We start from the raw sequence: 23,799 nt of genomic DNA, 5'->3' as shown, positions 1-23,799 counted from the left end.
GGCACTCCCTTGGGACCCCCACCCAAGGTGGTGACTGTGGTTAAAGCCAGACTGTTGGGTCTTATGAGGGTCCTTCAGCCTGGCTGTACCCATCAGGGTCTTCTGGGAGGAGGGGGAGTGTCTAGAAGCATGCACTGGCGCACACTGCAGGTATGGGTGCATGGCTTTTCCCTTATGCTACCTACGTACTGAGAGCCTATTACATGCCGGCAGGGGCGTGGTGGACTCCAGGCTGAAGAAGGGATTGGCCCTGACCTGTGTCTGAATCAGCACAGAACGCTCACAGACAGTCCCCTGGCATCGTGTGTGGGTGGATTCTGGCTCTCCTGAGGCCCCTCCTTGCCCACCACCCATCAGCCGCCCTGGCTTGGCTCTCACCCAGGTATGCGCCGTGGTTCTTGAGCTCCTCAGGGAATTCCTTCAGGTAGGACTCTCGGAGAGGAATGAGTTTCCCACCAGCGGTCTCCTTTAGCACCGCTCCATTCCAGTCATAGGCGCCAACAGCTCCCAGCAGAATCCCGTCCTGACATTGGAGAGGGGACACACATCAGCTTGTACCCCCCCAGGTGCCTCTCCCCGGAAGCCACACCAGCTCCTGCACCTTGAAGCATCTGCCAGTCACTCTGGGTACCTTCTCCTGAATTCATTATTTGACAGCCTAACTTCTAGCCAGGATTCTTGGCTTTTAAATGAGCCAAGGACCTTCTTGTCACTACCCATCCTTAGCACAAAATGGGTCAAGCTGATCCCAAGGGTAGGATATTAGGAAAGAAGGAATATTCTAGAAAGAAACTCCAAATCCAGGACCAAACCTCCATTTCTCTTTGGGCTTCAGAACCCCTCTAGGAAATCTCTTGTCATTACTTCTCCCTTCTGACACTTCTTTAAGCTATGCCCCTGCACTTGGCCCCCTTCCACATTCCTGGGCAGTGTCTGAGTTGCTTCCCTGTGTATAAATCCTACTTCTTCATTTTTTTCAGTAAAAACTCACTGAGTGTCTACTTTGTGCCAGACACCTGTTTGGTGCTAGGGGTATTATCCCTGCCCTCAAGGAGCTCAAAGATCCTAAACAAATATGCAAATACATATATGCAAATACATATAATAGTTGCAAACTGATAAATGTGATGAAGGATATGATAAATGCCACTGTGAAGTTTAATGTAGATGGAGATGGGGGTCAGGAAAAGCGTTTTTGAATAAGTGATACTTCTACACTCTTGAGGGGGATGGTGACAACTTGTACAAAGGCCCTGAGGCTGGAGAGAGTTTAGAGCCTTTGGTTTCAAGGACGTGAACACTGTTTGATGGCTCTGGAGGGAGGACAGAGCTGTAGGGTCAGTGGAAGCTGCAATTCTTGGGCAGGAAGACAGGAAGCTCTGGCTCCCAGGGAGGAAGTGTTACTGAGTCCAGGGTTGTTTCTCGAAGTCCGTTCACTCTCTGGCTCCCCCCGTACCCTATCCACCACTACTGCACCTCCTTAAACAATCCATGTAACTAGTGGGTACAGGAAGACAAACAGCAAGTACTTAGAAGGGAAAGAGAAGTGAGTACGGACAATGACGGATGAGGAGGGAGGTGGAAGCAGTAACCTGCCTGGGTTACTTTGGTGATTACAAGCTGAAGGGTGGGGCAGCAGATTGTATCCCAGCTTTGGGCTGTTGAAGCACTAGCTGGTGACGTCACCTCTCTCTCCCACTGAGAATTCCTAAACCCAGCTGATTATCTGGATTTGGGATTCTCCCACCAGTCGGGGCCCAAGGCACTCAGTCTCCCCTCGCCCCCAAAGCAATGGTGCTGATAGCATACTATGATTCTGGCCTTGGGACCATCAGAGCGAGCTAAATACACAGACAGGGTCATTGTGCTAGTGTCATTGGTGGCAGTGGAGAGGGCAAGATTGTAAACCTTAAGCCAAGCTTCATTTTGTAATTTCCAACATGTCATTTTAAAGAGTAAAGTTGATCTCACCAAATGGTTAAAAATCCTAATATTCTAGAGGTAGAACTGACTGTTCAAGTACTGTTTTCACGACTATAAATAAGTTGCTCTTGGGAGAGTTGCTCTTGGTTGTGTTCAATATCATGCTTTCTGATTAGGTTTCTTCCCTCTACTGTGGTTGAGCCTCAACCTGGGAGAGTCAGACAACCTGCTGGGCCAGGATCAGGACCAGGGCCTCAAGGACTCTCTGCCCACAAAGTCACCACTAACGTTCTCGAACATGGGGTGTGCTCCATTCTTTGCAGAACACTTTCTCATCCAGTCACCCATTTGCCTGAGGCCAGCTCATTATCTGTACTTGATCAATGAACACCCAAGGTTCAGAGAGGGAAAGGGACTTGCCCAAGGTCACACAGCAAGTCAGCAGCAGGGCTGGGACTTCGAACAGGGAGATGTGTTGAGAGGAGAAACTACCCATTTGCTTCCCGGAAGCCTCTGAATTTCACTTTCGACTTTCCATCGGAGACTTTCTGGGAGGGGTGCAAGGTTTGGGCTTCATTGCTCTCTGTTCCTTTCCTCCCTCTGCCTGCTAAGTTCACGTTCGCAAACGCAGACTAGACTTTTTCTTTTAACGGAGAGGACTTTGAAGATTGATTTTTGGCTTTGCAGATGACTGGAAGCCTCTGCGATGTATCGAGAAGGGCTGGCTCAACCCAGGTGCCTAGGATTCTGCAGGGGGCCCCGATACTGACTCACCACATGTGGGGCTGGGGAATTCCACTGGGGCTTCCAGATTTGGCAGCGTTGGGCTGGGTGATGGCTCACAGGCTGTCACCTTATGCCATGTTACGCTGGTAGTGGTGCAGGCCTGTGATCCCAGTGGGAGGCCCTTTGCTGAGAGGGGTCTGTTGAGGGCCAAAGAGAGCCCCACTGAGGACAGGGTGCACTGCAAGGAGACGGCTGGCTGAGAGAGCAAGCGAAGGCCACCAGAGCAAACTTCACCATGTCACAATCTTTTCCCAGCTGGGGGAGCCCAGACATTTTGAGTTTGGAAAAAATCTGGAAGGGTGGGGCCCAAGTCTTGACAGAGGAAGCCAGGCATGTAGGCACAGCTGGATAACAAGCAGCAGGGCCTTCCAGGGAAGAGCCGAGTCCCAGGCTCCAGGCCTGCCACCAACTCCCTGAGGTATGGCCTCTCCTGCCGGGCCCCCTGGGCTCCCACCAGATACTACCAGGGTATGCCTGGGCAGCCGTGCACAGATGGGCCGTCGACAGAGCTGACCTTCCTGGTGCTCTGTGCAGAAGTGAGGACGCAGACCGGTGGCCAGGCCTCAGAAGGTCGGGCTGAGTCTGTGTTCTCCCTGAGGACAGCCGGTGCTGACACTCACCTGAGCGTAGCAGCCACCATCAGATCCTGCCGGCTCAGCTCTTAGCCGCCCTCTGACCTGGCCTCTGCAGCTCTTGCCTTGGCTCTGTGTTCCAGCTCGTCCACGTCCCTGGCCAGTGTTGGGCCCCATCCCCATACCGGAAGTAGTGTCGTCTAGGGGAGTGGTGCCCAACTGGGGGTTGTTTAGCTTCCCAGGCAATATTTGGCAATGCCTGGGAACAGTTTTTGTTGTCACAGCTCTGGGGGGGTGTGGGGGTTGCTATGGCATCTGGTGGGTGGAGACTAGGGATGCAGCTGAACACCTACTGTGCACAGGACGGCCCCACAGTAAAGAAGCACCCAGCCTGAAGCATCAGTCGGGCCAGGCTGAGAATCCCTGGCTTGGTGGTTACAGCACGAGCTCTGCAGACAGACATTCCTGAGTTCCAGGTCCACCTCTAAAGCGTCTGGCTGTGTGACCTTGGGCAAGTTTCTCTCTCTCTCTGAGCCTCAGGTTCCTCAGTTGCTTTATTGTGAGAATTAGCATTTTTAATTCTTAGCATGGTGCTTAGCCACTGCTAAGGACTTGGTGCACAGCAGTTCTTCTCATTCTGTAATTCACCCGTAAAGCATTTCCGGGAGGCAGTAGTCAAAGAATCAGATTTCACAGTCAGGTTGGTGCTGCAGATGAGTCTTTACAGCAGCTATTGAGAAGTGCTCTGATGGAGGCAAGGACAGCCTGTTTTGGTGCTCACTGGATGGGGTGACCAACTGAGGGAGGGGATGAGGGCATAGAGGAGTTAGGAAAAGATTTTAAGAAAACCTTACTTGATTTCTTAGTAAGTCTCAAAATGTACACTTCAGTTCCAAGCCTCAAGATTCAATTCCCCAAATATATTTCAGACATCTATCTACTCAAAGACAGGTTCCGAGAGGTTAAATAATTTGAGGTGACACAGCCAGGCAGTACTTTCCTACTGCCCAGCAGTAGTGGAATTAGAATACCAGATGCCAGCATTGTTCTTGGCGCTGGAGAGGCAGGACTGCAGGGGCGGGTGGAGGTGGTCACAGGTGGTCCTGCGTGCTGGTGTGCAGGGAGGCCACTGAGAGGGCACCGAGGGGCATCCTCCTCCTCAGGCTCCCCCGTGGCTCCCTGGTACCTGTGTGAGGGGCAGGACTCTATTCCCAAGAGCCCCTTCTAAGGCAAATGTGTCAGTAAGAGGGTGGATTAATTAGTTGGATTTAACTAGTCAGATGCTGGCTGGCATTAGAAAATTTGTTTTCAAAAAGCTCAAAGTGGAGCCTGAGGAAGGATGAGAACGAGGACGTTTAGTTGGGGTTGGGCAGAAATCCCCCAGAAACAGGCCCTCAACCTTTTTGCGGAGAGGAGCCCGTCAGAAGCGAGGTTACTCTGCTCAGATTTCCTGGGAATGAGTCCCCGGAGTGGGATGCTGGGCACAGGGCACAGCCTGAGGACGTGGGGTTGGACTTAGGAGGACACTAGTGACCAGGAGATGATTCCTGCCACCAGGAGTCAACTTGCAAACGATGTGGAACAGCATGCTGGCAGATCTTGGCTACCACGTCCTGGCCTCATGGAGGGGCCCCCACGGGAGGCCCCAGGTAGCCCTGACTGCCTGCCCTGCCTGGCAGGGGAACAGTCTGCAGTTTAGGGCTATGGGAGCTCGCGAGGGGTTCACAGTCTCTAGGTCTCAACTTCTCATTTCACCAATCCGGGTTAGTTTCTTTCATTTTGGATTGAATCAGCTATGCAAAACTAGTTCACATGCAAAACTCTCAGGAAAGATTATAGCTTTCAGGCTTTAACAACTAAGAATGTTAGATAATAGCCAATAACCTTAGCTATCCAGTCCACAATCCCAGGAGGGCCTGTGGCAAGGGTACAGGCTGAAGAGGCAGGAGGGTGTTAGAGCATCACGTGTAGCTTACAGGAAAAATGAGCTCTTCGTATCTTGGGTGGGTTACCAAGGTTTTTGTGTAGACAGATCCACCTTAATAAAACTGCTTCCTTCTGTCAACTTTCGGTGTCGGGGCAGATTTGCGGACTGCAGTGTAGCTCAGTCAATGTGAAATTCCTCTGTTGAGCTTCTGTGTAGGAGATGCTCCCCAGCGGTTCCATCCATCACCAATGGCATCAATTATTTACGGTCCTATTCCGTCTCTACACCTTCCCCTGTGGCTCATTGGGATTATAGACTCTTAGAGTCTATGCCCTCTTGAGGTATGGGTCCCTTCTGCAAGCTTTCTGATAGCTTCTGGATTACTCAATTTGACAACCTCAGTAGACAGCCAGCATTAATAGAAGCCATTCGAGCTATTAGTGACCTCTGCATGCATTTCCAAATGCTAATGGAACCATTGGCTTAAAAGTCTGTTTTAGAATTTGACCAAGTATCAAATGTAATTAGATCAAATGGTCTTCTTGATGGTAATTTCCAGAATATTTTCTTTCTCCTTTTTGCTAATCAAGACTAGAGTTTCCTGAGTTGGCTCCAGCTCTCTCAGTTTCCCCAGGGGCTCTGACCTTCAGCCATCAGCCTGGGATGCAATTTCTGTGGCCTGAAGCCTTGGGCTTTTGGGTGGCCACGTGATATCTTGGGGTCTCTTTTCCTACCCTGGGCTGTGGTCCATCCTTCCTCTTGCTGCTTTATCCTTCCTAACTCAAAGGATGGTTTTCTTGCTGGACAGATGATAGCAGACCAGGTGATAAGCCTCTGGGCCTTTTCTCTGTCATTTGAGAACATTCTACTGGGTCCCTCCCCCAGGACTAGAGAGACCATTCCTTGGACATAACTAAACAGGCCGGGGGCAGCTGAAGGCTCCTTTAGCACATCTATAGGAAGTAGTTGTCTGAGGCTGTCGGTGGAGCACTGCTGGGTGAGATGCAGCCTGGGGCTTATCCATGACATGGACTCACTTGGACTCAGGATCTGGGCAAAGCTAAAAGGATGGACTCACCTGCATCCCATCTCCAGACAGGTCTGACTGACCCTGAGAGCTGTGGACCTGGACTCCCAGGGATAGGACAGCTGTGGCCAATCACAATGGCATCCGTGGCCGGCACTGGAAAACCTCCGTGCTCCAAAATACAACCCAATGGCCTGTCATAGCACCAGACAACCCGCCATCATTGCACCATTCCTTTAGATTTGGAAGGTATTCTTTTTTCTGGAAGTATTAAGGAGTCTCAAATTCAAATGCAATCATCTTCTCTTTCAAAGTCCTATCAGATAAAAACTTTCAGATGCTTGTCACTTGGAAACAAGACTCAGGGTGATAGATAAATCAGTCTGTATCTACAGGATAAGGAGAGGCAGGCACCTGGTTTCTTCGCTTGGAGAATAGAAAAAGAGTTGGGCATGTGGAAGAAGCTGCACAGGGCAGTGCGTGACCTTGACCTAAATAAAAAGCTGGGGCTCTGAGCTGCTGGTCTCCTCCCTGCAGCTGGAGAACCCATTGGTCTTGCAAGGACTCATCTTGCTTGACACACTGAGCTGCTTAAGCCATTTTCAGGGCTCAGCTCAAGAGTCCCCGAGTACCTGAAGCTTATCTTAACCTCCCTTCTCATCAAGTTCCCCAATTCCTGGGCATACACAGACCACAGTATTAGAAGCAGGAGACGGAACTCATTATTTAAGAGTCTCCCTCCCCAACTAGACTGTGAGGTGCTATCAGCTGAAATGTTACCTTAATCTCTGTATTTGTATATATATATATATATATATATATATCCCTAGTGCCTGGTACAGAGCCTGATACACAGGGAGACTCTCCAAAAAACGACTGTAGAATGGACAAAGGAAACAAGGGACATTCACACTCTCTCACTGTCTCCAACATAAGGGCTGGCTCAAGTGTGTGCTCCGATTTCCCCCAGTGGTGGACATAAACTTCTTCTCCTTCCCCGCTCACTGCCACCCATGGCTGCAGAAATCCTTGTCCTCGGGACTCTGCCCAAGAGCCAGTCCCTCCCCGGATCCTTCTCTGACAGCCCCTCCCTCAGCCTGAGCCTTTCCTTCTATAAGACCCTGACCACACACTACCTGGATTAGCATTAGATGTGTGCATGTGGTTCTCCCACTGAGCAGGGGGTCTTCACGGGGGCTCCATGGAGGGGGGCCGCCTGTAGTTGAACACTTTTACCTAAGGGAAATCTATAGTTCCTTTTATCCTACTCTCAAACCTGAGGCCTGCTGTTCTGAGTTGTTTGCAAGTCGACTCCTGGTGGCAAGATGAATTTCCGGTTCCTTTCGGTACCTAGTTGTATTTTACACATGCTTGTTGGATTTAACTAAATTGGATTTCCTTGTTCAATTTTCTAATCAGCCCTGACTCCAGAGTCAGGAGACCGAGGTTAGTACTGCAGGAGCGCATGACTCGCCGCCCAGCCTGTGTGTGGGATGCTCTCGTCTCTCATGCCAGCTCCTTATCCTTGGACTGCAAGCTCCTTATGGGAAGTGCACTCACCTCTGCACCTCCTGGTAGGGGTCCAGCATGAGGAGAAAGCACTGGAAAAATTTGCGGATGTGACCACTTAATATGGGACAACTATTACCATCTGCCGACTTCGCAGGGCTGTTTCTGAGCATGCAATGAGGCACAGGAATTTCCAATTCCTGGAAAAATGTAAAGTGCTCTGTACATATAACATGACCGTTAGGATAATAGGGCAGTTACACATGCATCTGACTGTTTTCAAGTTGGCACAGGATTGTCCAGCCAGATGCTGCTCAGGAAAAGCTAAGCGTGAGTCACGCTTCCGCCCATCTGCCTGCTGCGTGTTGTGCATATGTCCCCCTCTTTTCCAATTTGGAATTTCTGACTCAAACCCACTTACATTCCATATTGTCTCATGGAGCAGCTGCTCGTGTAGGGGGAAGAGCATGAGACAAATATTTCTCTCACTTAGAGCACTTCCGCAGGTCACTCAACCTTTCTGTGACTTGTTTATGTGGCATCTGAGAACAAGGAGTCCTGCGCTATCCATCTCATTGAGGAGCTGGGAGAACTCAGTGTGATAATGAAAGTGACAGGTAAGTAGGAAGGACTAATAGGACTTTTCTGGAAAATTAGGAGGCATAAGTACGTTCCCATGGCACTAGCCTGGGCAGAACACACTCACACACTGGGGCAGCTGTCTGTTCAAAGCATGAACAGAGCCTCCACGAGGGCTCGTGCTAATACCAACATGTCCGGGCTTCCCCCACATGTCACTCCCTTGCACGTGGTACTCCCCGGCCGGGCTTATACCCGAACAGGTTATAAAATGTTTTCACAGGTATCGTCTCCTCTGCCCCTCTGGCAATCCTGGGAGGTTTTAGCCTCAGCTTGCGAATCAGAACCAGGTGAAGTACGTCGAGGGTGAGTGACAGCCTGAGGGCTTTGGGCCTGCGACACAGAGCCCCAGACACAACATGACGCATGTGACACTGTGTGCCCACCTGGGACCTCTGCCACCTGATGCCGATGCACATCGACACGGGGCCTGCACGGGCTACCTGCCAGACAACACCTGACATGTCTGGACACCCTCCTAACAGACGCAGGGCCGTGGCCCTGAACGCACAGGTCCCCTTGGTCATGCATGGACACTGTTAAAGCATGTGCCATTGGTTTTGTCCTGTTGGCCTAGATTTTGCACGAGGCTTTGTGGACTGAACAGGACACCCTTGGTCCTGGGGGAAACATCACCATCAGCACCCTGCACAGGGAGGGTGAGACAAATTACTATAAGTTGAAGACCTTGACTTCCCTCTTGTAGCCACAGAAAACGGGAGGCAGAGAGACCCCAAGAAAGGGAGAAAGGGCATAAGAGCCAGCCCAGGAAAGGCGGGGTGATGACGACAGCGCTGAGTATGTGGCAGGGTGGCTCTAAACCCGTCCATACCTCCACCACGTGAGAGGAGAAGCCCGTCTGTGACATCTCCAGCCCAAAGGAGGTTTCGTTCTTGTTGGTGCCTGAAACACAGGGACAGAAAGACGTCATCTCCATACCTGATTGCTTAGCACCATACATACCTGAAGTTCAAGCCACAGCACCCGTTTCTCAGGAGGCATCTTCAGGAAGGTGAGCCGGACCATGAGTCTAAGCTCAGTCTAGTCTGCCCCCTGTGGCAGGCAGCCTGTGAGGGGGGCACCAAGCACCTTCCAGGTGAGCAGGTGGGTTTATCATTAGTGGCCCTCTCCCTGCTGGAAAGGCCTTGGGCAACATATCACAGGGCGCATATACCATGAGATGGTCAGAATAGGGGAAAGATCAAGAGAAGTGTGTGGAAAGAAACGGTTTCTGACAAGAAAGGGGATTTCCTTCTTTGTTCATTCTTATTATTCACTAGGTTTGGTTCCAGATGCTTCTGGATGGTTCTCAAACTTCAAATCGACCCTCAGGAGGGAGAATTGCATAAGAGACCCCATGTGTGCTGAAAGCCCCTCCCCATGGAGGGCCGCTCCGAAATTGTCATCGGAGCCAATGTTCTTGTCATTCTAGTCAACCATTTTGAGGAGAAATATACTGATTTAGATATTTCAGTTCTAGTGTGAGTGTCAAAACTCAGGTTCATACTTTCTATTCCTTTAGCCGCTTTTGTGAGGGCTGTTTTTATCTCTTTTCATGTGTGTGTCTGTAGCTTGTCATTTCCAATGTGCTGCAGACTGCTCAGCTTTGGGATGCTGCTTTCTGCCTCTTGACAATCCTCCCAGATGGCAAAGCCCAGTGTGAAAAGGGCCCTCTCTAGCAATATACAGTGCGAATGAGATGTGAGCAAGTCAAAACTGGAGTTGAAGTTGTGTGGAGGGAGGCAATCTAAAGGGACCCTGCTAAAAATGCTTTTGGTGGAGTGGGAGTCAGGGGTTAAGTGTTTCAGTCTTTGGAGTCAGTCCAGCAGGGTTCAAACTAGGGTTGCCAGATAAAACACAGGACGCTCAGTTATTGAATTTCAGACAACCGACAAATCATTTTTTTAGCAGACGGCTGCCACACATATTGTATTTTACATTTCCTAAATCTGGTGACTCTCGTTCAAACCCCAACTCCTTCCCAAGCTGTGGGTGCTTTGGCCAGTTATTCAGCTCCTTCAAGCTTCAGTTTCCTCAGTGGTAAAAGCAGCAGGCAATCAGCACAACCACCTCCGGGGTGGGGCAGGGGGGCTGTTTGTAAGGTGCACGGCCTCACGTCCAGCCCAGTGACACTCAGGTGTTGGCATTTATCATGAAAGGAGGACTCCTGCTAAGCCATTCCATTCTGTGGGGTTGGATTTCACAGGGAACGGCGCCTGCTGTGAACCCAGGAGAGTGGAGCCCCTCGGTGCATCGCTCACCTTCCAAGCTGAAGATCCTGTCCCCCAGGGCGTCCACGATGTCTTTCAGGGCTGCCTCGTCCGTCACGTTGAAGAAATGCTTGTCATCAGGGTCACTGGCGATGGATTTGATTTCGTTTAGAAAAGCTTCTGGATTGATCCCCCTGCGGTTGTAGTAGCCCAGGACCTGCCAGGGAACAGGGCAGGGCGACATACCAGACATAGCACGGACCTCCCCGCACACCCCCGCCCCTGACCCTGGGCCCAGGGCTGGCTGGAACCATTGCTTTGGTAGCTGGGAGTAGAAGTCGAAGTCCCATTTGCATTTTGAAACAGACTTTCTAGTAGAGGCCAGATAAGGCCCTGTTCTAAGATAGGGTTCCAGGGGTTGGGAGGCTTTGGAGGTTTCTAGTCTAGAGGTTTCAGAACCTCCCTAGAAATGGAGAAAAAGAAAAAACGAACCCACAAGTGTTGTGGATAGTCCCGGGCAGAGCAGAAAACAGATTTTCCACGTGCTCTTAAGGGGCAGATGAGACCACAAGAGGCCCCTCTGAGGGCTTGGATAGCTTGTTCACTGCCCAGAAAATGCCCCCTAGGGTCCTCAGGGGTTTGATGGCAGAGCCTCTCCAAGGTAGCTGGCAGCATGTGGGCGGGGGCGGGGAGCAGGGCAGTCGGGCAGGACTCACGGCCACGGCGTATCTGGTCACGTTGTCCCTCTCGCTCTGCTGGATCACCCTGTCGAGGTCCGGGCTGTCATGGGACTCCCCGTCGGTGATGACAATCATCACCTTCTTGGCCCCTTTCCTTCCGCCCTTCTGGAAAGCCTCTGAGCTGGAACCCAAGCACAGGGCGAGGTCACAAGGGGGCTGGGATAGGGCAGCCAGAGACCGGGCCAAGCCAACTCTCTCCAGCAACCCAAGAGGTGTTGGGACCTTGAACCACAGAATAAGCCAGGTCGAGATGCCATGGCTACTCGCATGGATCTTGTAACTGCTTGTCTTTAAAAAGTGACTTTAAAAAGTCCCTTGAGGGTCCTGGCCATGCTATTTTTGGCTAAGCAGAGGAGGTGAGGTGGGCCTGAGGGGGACAGTTCAGGCTCAGATGGAGGCCCTAAGTTAGCAGTTCAAAACCCAGCTGCACGTTAGAATCACCTGGGGAGTTAAAAAAAAACCCACAAAAGTGATGCCCAGGCCCCCCCCAAGACTCATAAAATCAGAATCTCTGGGTGGGGCCTTGGACGCCAGTACTTTTCAAAAGTTCTAATAAACACCAGAGTTGAGAACTACTTCCCTAAGTCCCGAAAAGTTGCCGTGTCAGAGTAATTTAACACCCAAACAACATTAATCCATAAAATCCGTGTAATGAAGCCTGACAAAGTTCTGATTTCTCCCACGAGGAAAGCTTTGATTCTATTTTGGGAACTATTAAATATCAAATTCTATGACAAATATTCCTCTTTCTCGCTTTTTGTTTTCAGTGCCAGGAGCAGACGCTTGGCCTGCCTGTTGGGCAATCCAGCCAGGGGGTGGGATGGGGGCGGGGACTGGCACACTGACCATCAATGCTGTGGTAAAGCTCTTGCAGCTGGCAACCCATCTGTGAAGCACAGAAAACTGGCTCCTGAACCATCACTGGCTCTTGGTGCCTCTGTGGCCAACCTTCTGTGAGGTTCTGAGAAGGGCAGACATGGTCTGGCCCGAGTCTGGCTCAGCAGGTAGAATTTTCCAATATGGATCTAAAAATACATGTTACCCTTAGACTCTGCAGGGATTCCTCATGGGTCTGACCCACAGGTTCAAGCCACAATGCCAGGGGTCTCCAGACCCCAGTAACCAGAGGTATCTCTTGTTACACAGCAAGCTGTTGAGCTGACATGCATGATTTAGATGTTGAGGAATTCACAAAACTTGGAATAAATTAGTTCAGAGCATCTTGAAGCTCCCAGTTAAGAGAAATAGACCATCTGCCATTCTCCTGCAGCTCTGTGTTAGTCTGGATATGGTGACTTAAAAAAAAAAACCCCTCTCACGAGCTGTGGACTGAAGCAGGGCAGAGGCATACTCGACATCACTGGAGCAGATTTTGGGCTTAACTCTGACCCAGTGGAAGGAGAACTTTGCTAGTCCTTCAAAGGAGACTCTAGATACTTCGATGACCTCATTAGAGGGCCAGGCTCAGGAACGAAACTCCATGCAAAAATCTTAGGGGAGAAACAGGGTGTTTTTTTCCTTTTTATTATCTATAGAGCCAAAGACAATTTCAGGACCATATTTTTATACAGTGGAATAATGTGGATATTTGTATGAATCTGTAACAGGGTAAATATTGGTATGAGTCATCAGATTTAAAATCGTGATTTTCGTATTGTGCAAAAGACTTGCATTTGTTCCTTTGTAAGTCATATTATAAGTTCCAGGAGATCAGTTAGAGCTTTATAATCAGGTTCCTTGAATCTGGAAACAAGGTGATCTTGTGGAAAAGTAGGTCATGTCATGTCTACTTACTGGGCGAAATGTGCAATGGCTCCCATTTCTCTCAGGTCCTGACAATGGCCAGAGCCTTTGTGATCTGGTCCCCTGATCCCTCTGAGCTCCAACTCCTGCCTTCTCCTCTCCACCCACACTGGGCTCTTGGCTGATCCTGGAACCACCAGGCATGCTTCTATCTTAGCACCTTTGTCCCAGCTGCTGCCTCTCCTGGAACGCTCCCCCTTGGTACATTCCTGGCCAACTTCCACAACTCCTCCAAGTCTCCACTCAAATGTCAGCTCGCATGAAGCCTTCTCTGATGACTCTGTTAATGAGGATTGAATACCTGCCCTCTCAAAATTACTTGACTGCCTTTACCACGCTCCCCTACCACCCATAGCTTTTATCTCCTTCTAGCATACTGCATTATTTATTTATTTCTTTATGTATTATCTGCCTCATCCTCTAGAATGTCAGCTCCACGAGGGCAGGATAGCATCTGTTTTGTTTATTGGTCTGTTCCTAGTGTCCCAAACTGTGGTAGAACACATTTCCCAAAGTTGGCTGCAACAATAATCCCTTATCCCAACTGCTATTCTGCAATGTGACCTTGACATTCCTTCATCAACAAACAGAAGCTCTTCCCCTTGAATCTAGGTTGGCCCTAGTGACATGCTCAATCAATAGATTATTGCAGAAGTTATATTTTGGACCTCTGTAGCTAGGTCATCGGTCTCTTGGGAAGCTTGCTCTTGAGATGCTACCGCTCAGAGTCTAGCTGCCACATCATGAGAAAACCAAGCCACATGACCATGTGTGGGTGCTCAGGTCGCCAGCCCAGCTGAGTTCCCAGCCAACAGCTGGCATCACTACCAGTCAGATTAGTGTGCCATTTTGGGTGTCCAGTCCAGCAGACCCTCCAGCTGACACCAGATTCAACCACATGAGAGAACCCAAGAGAGAGCTGACCTGCTGAGTCCAGCCAATCTACAGAACTTTGAGGGATTAATAAATATTGTCTCAAGGTATTAAATTTTGTTGTGGTTTGTTATGCAGCAGTATAGAAACAGAATGGTATCTGAGATTTAAAAACATTTTTTTTTTTCTGTTTTCTTTCTTTTCTTTTCTTTTTTTTTTTTACCGAGCAAATTCGATGCCAAATGCCGTCCGGGTCTCTGTCCCTCCTCTCTGCTCAATGTGGCTGGCAGCTTCCACCACATCTTTTACAGACCTGTAGTCATTGAGGTGAAATTCATGTACCACGTCTTCTCCGTACTGAACGACTCCAACCTGCAAGTTAGAGCAGAGGGCAACAGACTGTCTTGACCCCTGGCACTTAGGCCTTCGGTGGCGAGGCTCCATGGAGTCATCATTCTGTCTGTGACTGTTCAGGAGTGAGAGGGCCCGAGGACCTACCCAAGGTAGAGTCACTCATCGGAGGAGAAGCAGGTTCTGCAAAGTTCTGGGAATGAATGAGTGGCTTGATGAGAGAAGTAGCAGGTGCATATCAAGAGAGGAGACTGATATAAAGACTGGCTCAACAGATTAAGTTTCCAGCTTAAAAAGACAAAAGTTGAGCATAGAATTGAAGTCTAACTTATTAGTGACAGCACGGGAGGAGGACCATGACATTGTTCACCAAACTCTGGAACTAAGGTTCCTTAAAACTTGGAAGAGAAGAGCTTCTTTTATTCCAAGGTTGATAAAATATTGACAATATTAATAGCCTCGAAACAAACAAACAAAACACACTTTAAAGACCTGCAGTAAGACTAGAACAGTAGATTGTTACGGTTGGATGGGCTCAGAGTTTATTTAGTACAAGAGCATTTCTAATGCTGGACTTCCACCCATGATACCCTAAAAGATGATTTTCCAGTTGTGGGGAACTCATTGCTTCATGACAAAGCCCACTCCCTTTTTAATAGCTCTAATTGTTACAAAATAATTTCTTAGACAGATTTGAAATCTGCCACCTTGGAACTTCTATTCATCGGTCCTTGTTTGGCCCACCCAAACAGTATGGAATAAATCTTTGGCCAAGCAATATTTCACATATGTGTTGGCAGCTATGACCTCCTCCCCAGTCTTTTCTCCAAGATCAATGTGGCTAATTCTCCCGGTGCCGCACTCAGCAAGGTTCTAGTGCTACTCAACCTTTCCCGCCTTCCTTCTCACTCTGTAGCAGGTCAAACTCTTTCCTGATAGTTTAACCCTCAAAGTGAGGCGCCCCCCCCCCCCCGCCAAAACTCTCCCATGATGAATCCAGCAGAGATGGCTGCCTTTCACCTACACCTTCTTAGCACACACAGAGGTGTTCTTCCCACATCCCCAGGAAGCGTCTGCCATGGGTGTGGGCCCTGCTCGGAGGAGGAAAGAGTCCCAGAGACACTCACCTGGATCTGCCCAGGGCCGATGTAAAACTTCTTCAGGATGTTGATGAGGAAGTGCTGAACCTCCACCCAGGGGTAGATGCTGTTGGAGCCATCCAGGACAATGACAATGTCCATGTAGGTCTGGCACCCTGGGAAGTTGGAGACACAGTCACAGCTGCCCAAGGAGCCCGTGTCTGCAAGGCTCTGATTCTCTGGATGATTGTCCGAAGGACACTAGAAGAAGGACCTGTTACATGTGTGTAATTACATGTGTGTATTGGGCTGGGGAGCCGTCTGGGGTGGGACATTCATTTGGGCAACGTGAATGACGAGCCCAGGCATTTCTGGCTCTGAGCCACCACTCCGTGCTGGCTGTCTGAACAAAGCTCGAATTACACCTTTGCTCCTCAGGGACTCTGCTCATCAGGGACTGAGCACCACCAGTGGGTCAGTGTTTCTGAGGAAGTCAGCACTGCCCACAGCAGTACCTTGTAATCATTTGTTTTGCTGCAATGTGCAGGCTGGCATTTACCACTGTCAACCTGGAAGAATGGGTGGGTTTCACTTCTTAGGAGGGTGGTATGTGTCATGGTTAAAAATGTGGAATCTGTTTGACTCTTGGCTTTAACCTTGGGCAAATCACTTAACATCCTGGCATCACTTTTCTCTTCTATAAAATAGGCATAATGATAATAGAGGATTGTCATGAGGAATTAGTGAGATGATGCTTCTAAAGGACTGAGCACAAAGTAAGTGCTCAAGAAATCTTAGCCAATCCTATTTTCTTAAAGCAAACCACTTTGTTAGTGTGGCAGTGACATCATCAGGTCTAGTTCTCATGCCTGTATCTCCACTCTGAGCATAAAGATTTCTCGATATATTTTTTAATATTAATACCAAATTAAAATCAACAAAAAATTTAATGAAATACGGGTACCATAATACATGTAAAAAATTTCTTTAAAACTTAAGTAATTTATTTCTGTGAGCAAATGGTTTAAAATAAGACATGATATGACATGATATGATATATATTATACTATATTATTATCATACTGAAATATTGGGCACGTATTATTTTTACTGGAGAATTTTTACACTGGTATGAAATCTACTTTACGGCAATATGTATGGCAGGAGGCTTTTGTGTGTGAATGTTCCAGCAACTTCTGCATCATGAAGGTGCCATAGGTTCAAGGCAGTGCTTCCCAGAGAGAGGAAGGTGGTGGGTTTGAGCCCAGGTTCCTGTCACACGCTTTGTGTTTGGGGAGCATCTTAGAAGCATTTGGGTGATTCAGGTGCTCAGAATCACCTCTCCTTTAGGAGAAGTTGTGACATTCTTGTCCCATCTGCACACCGTGTACGGGATGGCCCAACACTTCCAGGCTGACAGCGCCTTGTAGCTTTGTCCTTTCCCAGTTTGGTTTAGCTCAACACATGTGGACTGAGCTCCTGCCATGTGCTGGAGCACTATGTGAGGGGGGCCACCAATGTGACACAGACAGAAACTCCTTCATTAGGAAGAGTTTCTAATCTAGGGGTAGGGACCAGTTTTCTTTGAGTTTTAAGCCTGTTTTAAGCATGCATTTATTATTGCTGATTTTTTTTTGTTTCTTTTTTCTTATTTTGAAAATGTTTTTATATTATCTCATGGATTTGGTTATAATTGCACTTAGATACTGAGTTTTTAAAGGAACAACAATGAATTATGGGTTGATTAGGAATTTGGGGGCATATTTTTTCTGACCATGTTATATTACATCACAGGACATCCTTCATTTTCACTTTCACAGGCTTGTCATGAAGAGAACTGGTCTGCAGAGCTTCCTCAGTCTTCCAAAGATCACTCTTTCCTTCCTTCCTTCCTTCCTTCCTTCCTTCCTTCCTTCCTTCCTTCCTTCCTTCCTTCCTTCCTTCCTCTCTCTCTCTCTCTCTCTCTCTCTCTCTCTCTCTCTCTCCCTTTCTTTCTTTCTTTCAAGATTTTTATTAAAACATAGCTAACATACATAATATTAGTGTCAGGTGAGCACCACAGTTATTCAACATTTATATGCCTAAAGAAGTTATCACCATAAGTCCAGCAATCATCTGACACCATACTATGCTATCACAATATGATTGACTGTATTCGCTATGCTGTACGTTATATCCCCATGACTATTTTATAACTAGCATTTTGTACTTTTTACTCCCTTCCTTTTTTATATCCTAACAAATCTAGTACCCTAACAAATCTAGTACCCATCTGGCACCATACATAGTTATTACAGTATTATTGACTATATTTCATATGCTGTACCCTACACCCCCATGATTACTGTGTAACAACCAATTTGTACTTCTTAATCCCTTCCCCTTTTTCATTCATCCCCAACCCCCAATCTAGTAACCACCAAAATGTTCTCTGCATCTATAAGTTTGTTTCTATTCTTTTTGTTTATTTTTCTTTAGATTCCATGTGTAGGTGAAATCACATTGCATCTGTCTTTCTCTGTCCGACATACTCCACTCAGCACGATGCCCTCCAGGTCCATCCAGGCTGCTGAAGATGGCAAGAACCCATTCCCTTCCCTGGCCGAGCAATGTTCCACTGTATATATGTACCACCTCCTATTTATCCATTCTTCCATTGATGCCACGCTGCCTCCACATCTTGGCCATTGTAAACAATGCAGCAATGAACATATGGATGCACATGTCCTCTCGAAGTAGTGTTTTGAGTTTCTTCAGATAAATACCCAGAAGTGGGATTGCTGGGTCCTTTTATGTCTGTTGTTATATCCTTTGTTTTAAACTCTGTTTTGTCTGTTATAAATATTGCTACCTCAGCTTTTTTTTTTTTCATTTTCATTTTCATGAAATACTGTTTTCCATCCCGTTACACCCTCTGTGTGTGTCTTTAATTCTGAAGTGAGTCTCTTGTAGGCAGCATATGTAAGGGTCTTGTTTTCTTATCCATTCAGACATCCTATGTCTTTTGAGTGGAGTATTTAATCTATTTACATTAAAAGTAGTTGTTGACAGATATGTAGCTATTGCCAATTTATTATTCATAATTTTGATCCTTTTTTCCATCTTAAAGAAATCCCTCTAACATTCCTTGTAATACTAGTTTGGTGATGATGAATTCCTTTTTCTGTTTCTTGTCTGGGAAGTTCTTTATCTGTCCTTCGATTCCAAATGATAGCTTTGTCGGGTAGAGTAATCTTGGTTGTAGGAACTTTCTTTTTATCACGTTAAATATTTTGTGCCAATCCCTTCTGGCCTGCAAAGTTTCTGTTGAGAAATCAGCTGACAAAACTTATGAAAGCTCCCTTCTAGTAACTAGTTGCCTTTCTCTTGCTGCTTTCAAGATTTTCTCTTTGTCTTTAACTTTTGCCATTCTAATTATAATGTGTCTTGGTGTGGGCCTGTTTGGATTTATCTTGTTTGGGACCCTCTTGGGTGGGGCTCCAGTGCAGGCCCAGGTCACCTGCTGCCTGTGACCAGCTGGGGACTACTTGGTAGGAGCTACAAAGCAATCTGCGGGGTTTTTGCTGCCTGTGATAACCCTGGAGGCACATGGGAGAGGCCACACTGTGAACCGAGGATGGCTGCCACCAGTACCGGGCCTAGGGTAGCTCTGCAAGATGCTAGGACACCATGAGGCCTGCTGCCACCTGCCAGCTCCCTTGAGGTTCATCCACTAATAAAGCCTACTGTGGTATGCAAGTTGGGTGAGGCAGGGTGTCAGGGAGTCACTAGAGTGGGAAGAGTTGTGGTCAATTGGTGCCAATTTTAAGCCTGAAGCTACTCAGCAAACATCTCAGAGCACACCAAGGCCAGTTGCTGCCGCCTGGGTTCTGTTAGACTCTGACAGTTTTCCAAGAAACAGTGCAATGCAGGTGGGGCTGCCTGCTCTTGGAGAAAGTGCCTCAGGTGTTGTGGGAGTTGGGTAGGGCGGGATCCCAGTGAGTCAGCAGGGTGGAGCTGCGGAGCTCATCAGACCAATCAGATTCAGATTTGGCCGTAAGCGTAGGGGGCGGGCTCAATACAGGAAAGATGGTGCTAGCTTGCCCGCTGCATGGGAAGAGGACTCCTCACAGCGAAAATGCCAACTGTCCTCCAGCCCTTGTGGGAAGGAACACAACTCAGTCTGCTCTCCGTATGTCTCCAATACTCTCTGAGGAACTGTCCCTCTGCTGGAGCCCAAGGTGAGTGCCCGGGAGTGAGTCTGCATGTGGGTCCTTTAAGAGGATCCCTGGGTTTCCTACCGCCTTCCATCCCACCTGGATGGTCAGAATCCCTACTGTTTTTCACAGCCAGATGTTTTAGGTGCTCCTCTTCCTGGCACCAGTACTCTGGGCTGGGGAGGCTTGTGTGGGGCTGGGGTCCTTCACTCCTCTGGGGGGAACCTCCGTGGCTGAGATATCCCTCCCAGTTCTCAAGTGCAACACTGAGGTTTGGGGTTAGTCAGTTTTGCGTCTCCACCCTTCCTACTAGACTCGATGTGGCTTCTTTTTAGCCTTACTTATAAAACTCCTGTTCAGCCAGACTTCGGATGGTTCTCCAGGTTGATTGTTCTATGATTTAGTTGTAATTGAAATTTGTTCCTGGAAGGAAGTTGGCACAGTGTTTATGTATTCTGCCATCTTGTCTCTCCCATTTTTTTTACAGTTTCAAATTTTTCTTTTTAAGATACCTTGGGAATTATGCTAAGTAAAATGAGTCAGACAGAAAAAGACAAATACCATATGAGTTCACTTATATGTGGAATCTAAAAAACAAAATAAACACAGATACAGAGAGCAAACAAATTGGGGGTTGAGGGGCTGGGTGAAAACAGTAAAGGGGTTAAAAGTACAAACTGGCAGTTTCAAAATAGTCATGGGGATGTAAAGGACAATATAGGGAATATAGTTAATAATATTGTACCTGTGTGGTGTCAGAAGGGTACTAGACTTATTGGGGGGATCGCTTTGTAGGTTATATAAATGTCTAACCACTATGTTGTATACCTGAAACTAATAGAATATTGAATGTCAACTGTAATTGAAAAATTTAAAAGAGAAAAGATACCTTGGGAAGAATCTTGCTTTAGGTCTGTGGTTCCTAAACATGGTTGAACACTCCACTGAAACACACACACACACACACACACACACACACACGCACACACCCTGGGGCTAATCCAAGACTTGCTGACTTAGAACCCCCCCCCGGGGTTGGGGGGTGCCCTGGGATCTGTAGCTGATAGGCTCTTAGGGCCCTGCTGCTGGTCAGCTGGGTGGGGAGGCCTCCAACACAGTAAGTCCTGGAGGCTGAGACGGTCACCCCTTGGCCAGAGGAAACAGAAGCCTTGGGCGACTGATGTGCCTTTGTACACACCTCATGACCTTGGGCCCACTCCTGAGACTTGGGATTGCTTTTTCCTCTGCCATTTTGTGAAAATAGAACCAATGCCTCCTCATCACACTAAGAGACCCCTTTCTAGCCCCTGCTAGACTGATGCGTCCCCCTCCCTCCTGTGAGCACCATCTTTCCACCCCTGACGGGCCTGGTTGTTTGGAGGGAGGCTGCAGCCAGTCAGAGGTGCTAATCCCCTCCCTCTCAATAAAATGGGCAGTAGCTACTGGGGAGATGGTATTTAGCCCAGAGGAAATAGTAAGGCTCAGAGCCAAGCAGTCTGGGCTTGTAGGAGGCAAGGTCTGAACATTATTTCCCAGATTTTCTTGGTGAGGGGGGCATGAGTAGAAGGTTCAGTATTCCAGGAGGCTCTGGGCAGGCTGGGCGAGCTTCCTGAGGTCCGAGCTTCCTGGGCAAGCTCTGGGCAGAGCTTCCTGGGGTCCAGGAACACTGGTTCGATGGGACTATCACCAGGGATATTTCTGTTTTCCCTGATCCTCCACCTATAGGACAGCGCATTGCATAACATCAAAGGGCACCATTCACACTGCAGCCTAACTGAGCAGTGTCCCCAGGATCGGGCAGTGTGAGCTTGCCGGCAACTTCTTCCTTATCAAGGTGGTTTGCAGGGAGTCTCCCTGATTGCCAGGATTGTCTTCATAACCTTAGCTGGTTTGCCCTCCACCATCATTCTGTGGGGGAGGGTGGACCAAGATAAGGACCCCACAGAGGTCCAGAGAGGTCAAGTGAGTTTTCCCAGGTTACCCAGAGAACCAGAGCATGGTAGAGTCTAAGTGCTGCTTTATAGCTGCAGGATAGCGATGATCAGAACCCCAAGCCTGACGTGAACTGCAGTTTTGAGGCCACTTACTTTGGAGAGCTGGGGCCACAGTCTTGGAGAATCTAAAGTTGGAGTTGACTCTCGAACACATCCCTGTGGTGTAGTAGGAGCTCCCACACTCATGAGACCAGAGTGGGCTGCAGGCCTGTGAAGCACAGAACAGATCCCCAGTCAGTGGGGGCCCTAGAGAGGGTCCAGGCCCAATAACCTTAGGCCCAGCCCCAACCTCCATGAGCCGACAGATATCCTCTATTTGAATGTTGGTATCCCCAGGATTTAGATAAGACCCCAAAGGGTCTTATTTGAGTCTCACTGAACTATTTCTTGTGGCAATGTGTGCCAGTTCCCTTGGTTTCAGGTAGAATGGAGAAAAACTACTGTTAGAGTCCTTCTTTGTTGTATTTTCAAGGGATCCATTCTCTATCCTATCATCTAGGATTTTGAATCTTCTTCACCCACCTGCCCACCCCACCCAATCCACAGGATCTGGGAAAGCCTTTCCATCTATAGGAATGGACTCTTTAAGGCCACTACCATAGCCCCTCTATCTGAACAGGTCACCTGAAGGTCCTTATTAGGCAAACTTCCAGGATTGTGTCCTGATAACATACCCATGGCTCTTACTAGGGAAAGAAAAAAGAATGTCTCTGCTCTTTCTCTGAAATTTGCAACCAAAAATATCGATGTCAACCCCTTATATAAAGACTGGGTGTTGCGTTCCTCTCAGAGTCAGGGCCATTAAAAATGAAAGCCCCGCTCCATGCTTCCATTTTTCTCCTGCTGCGGGAAACCCAGGACTAAATTTTGTGCTGTAGTTTCCCTTGGTTTGGAGGAATAATTATTCCACCTCCAATCCCTTTATTTAATTAGCTTTCTGTTTGTACTCAGATTTTAAAGGTTTTCTTTTATCGGTGTCCTTTGTTGAAGTTGCTGTAAATGATATTTGGAAGTAGAGGGTGAATAACGAATGGAAGGATAGATGACGGATGATGGCTGGAAGGATAGATGGCTGGCTGGCTGGCTGATAGATGGATAGATGATGGATTGATGGATGGGTGGCAGAAAGATGATGGATGGATGTAGGAAGGAATGGATGGATGATTAGATGGGAGGATGAGGGGGTAGATGGGTATGTAGATGGATGGGTGAATGAACAGAAGAATGGAAGGATGGACTATTGGTTGGGGGGTAGACGGATGAGTGGCTATACGATGAGGGAATGAGTTACCAAAAGCTGCCATTGATATATCAGGGGCTTAACCTACTCACAGAGACCCCGGAGGGTGTATCACACCATCCCCTTGTGAAGGAGGTAAAATCAAGTTAGTAAGAATGTGACAAGGAGCCTCAGAGAGAAGAGAGAGTAGCAACAAAGTCCCTGACAGGCACGTGTGTGAAGAGGGCTGCGGTCCTGTGTGCCCGTGGCTGGGGATGATGGACGGCTGTGGGCTGGCCACACATCGAGCACCTCGGGCCTTTTGCTGGCAGAGTCACTACGCCCTCCTCGTCTCTAGCATCCCAGTCCTCTCATTGCCCTGGTGTCTGATCCTCCACACCCCAGATGTCTCATCTGTCACCAGAAATGGACTGATGGGCATGAACAAAGAGTGACACAAAGCCCTCCCAGCATGAGTGGTGCATTCTATTGGGCTTTCTGGGGTAATTTTTTCCTGAAATCCTCCCTTGCAGCTGTTTCTAGGAATCATAAGTCCCAGAAGGATCCTATTTTGAACCCCTAGCTTCCTCCAAAGCCATGGTGGTTCACGGGAACATGGCGGCAGGGAGCAGGCAGCACCCCTCTGTCGCGCCCACTGCGTGTGCTCGCGGGGCAGGGTGCAGAGACCTCCACGCATAGTCCGCTGCCGCCTTTGTGTCCCGACATCATGTGTGCAGTACGCATTTGCTTACTGTCTCTTCCCAGACCAGGATGTAAGCTGAATGGGCAGGAGCTCTGGTGACTGCTGAATCCCCAGTGCCTGGTACTGCGCTCAGTACCTTGGGAGTGCTCAAAATGATTGGTGTTTCAAACGAATGAATGTCTCTACCTCCTCAGCACAAGTACCCCCTTTTCTTTCTTCATTGCTACGGCCCGTGACTTCTTTAAAAA

The 23,799-nt window shown here is 48.4% G+C and overlaps 1 protein-coding gene across 1 annotated transcript in view; it reads right to left on the bottom strand.

The window, feature by feature from the left end:
* The window catches only part of ITGA11 (integrin subunit alpha 11), a 123,512-nt gene that overhangs the window by 34,010 nt on the left and 65,703 nt on the right, over positions 1–23,799 (bottom strand). The window contains exons 5-11 of the mRNA XM_033109688.1: positions 21,723–21,837; positions 15,488–15,615; positions 14,233–14,381; positions 11,310–11,454; positions 10,645–10,810; positions 9,216–9,286; positions 379–523 (exon numbers count right to left, since the gene is read on the bottom strand). Coding sequence (XP_032965579.1) covers positions 379–523; positions 9,216–9,286; positions 10,645–10,810; positions 11,310–11,454; positions 14,233–14,381; positions 15,488–15,615; positions 21,723–21,837 — 919 coding nt within the window. The remainder of the gene's footprint in view (positions 1–378; positions 524–9,215; positions 9,287–10,644; positions 10,811–11,309; positions 11,455–14,232; positions 14,382–15,487; positions 15,616–21,722; positions 21,838–23,799) is intronic.

The sequence above is a fragment of the Rhinolophus ferrumequinum genome, chromosome 6 (assembly GCF_004115265.2).
Source record: "Rhinolophus ferrumequinum isolate MPI-CBG mRhiFer1 chromosome 6, mRhiFer1_v1.p, whole genome shotgun sequence".
NCBI lineage: Eukaryota > Metazoa > Chordata > Mammalia > Chiroptera > Rhinolophidae > Rhinolophus > Rhinolophus ferrumequinum.
This window is presented reverse-complemented; position numbering and strand designations above follow the sequence as displayed.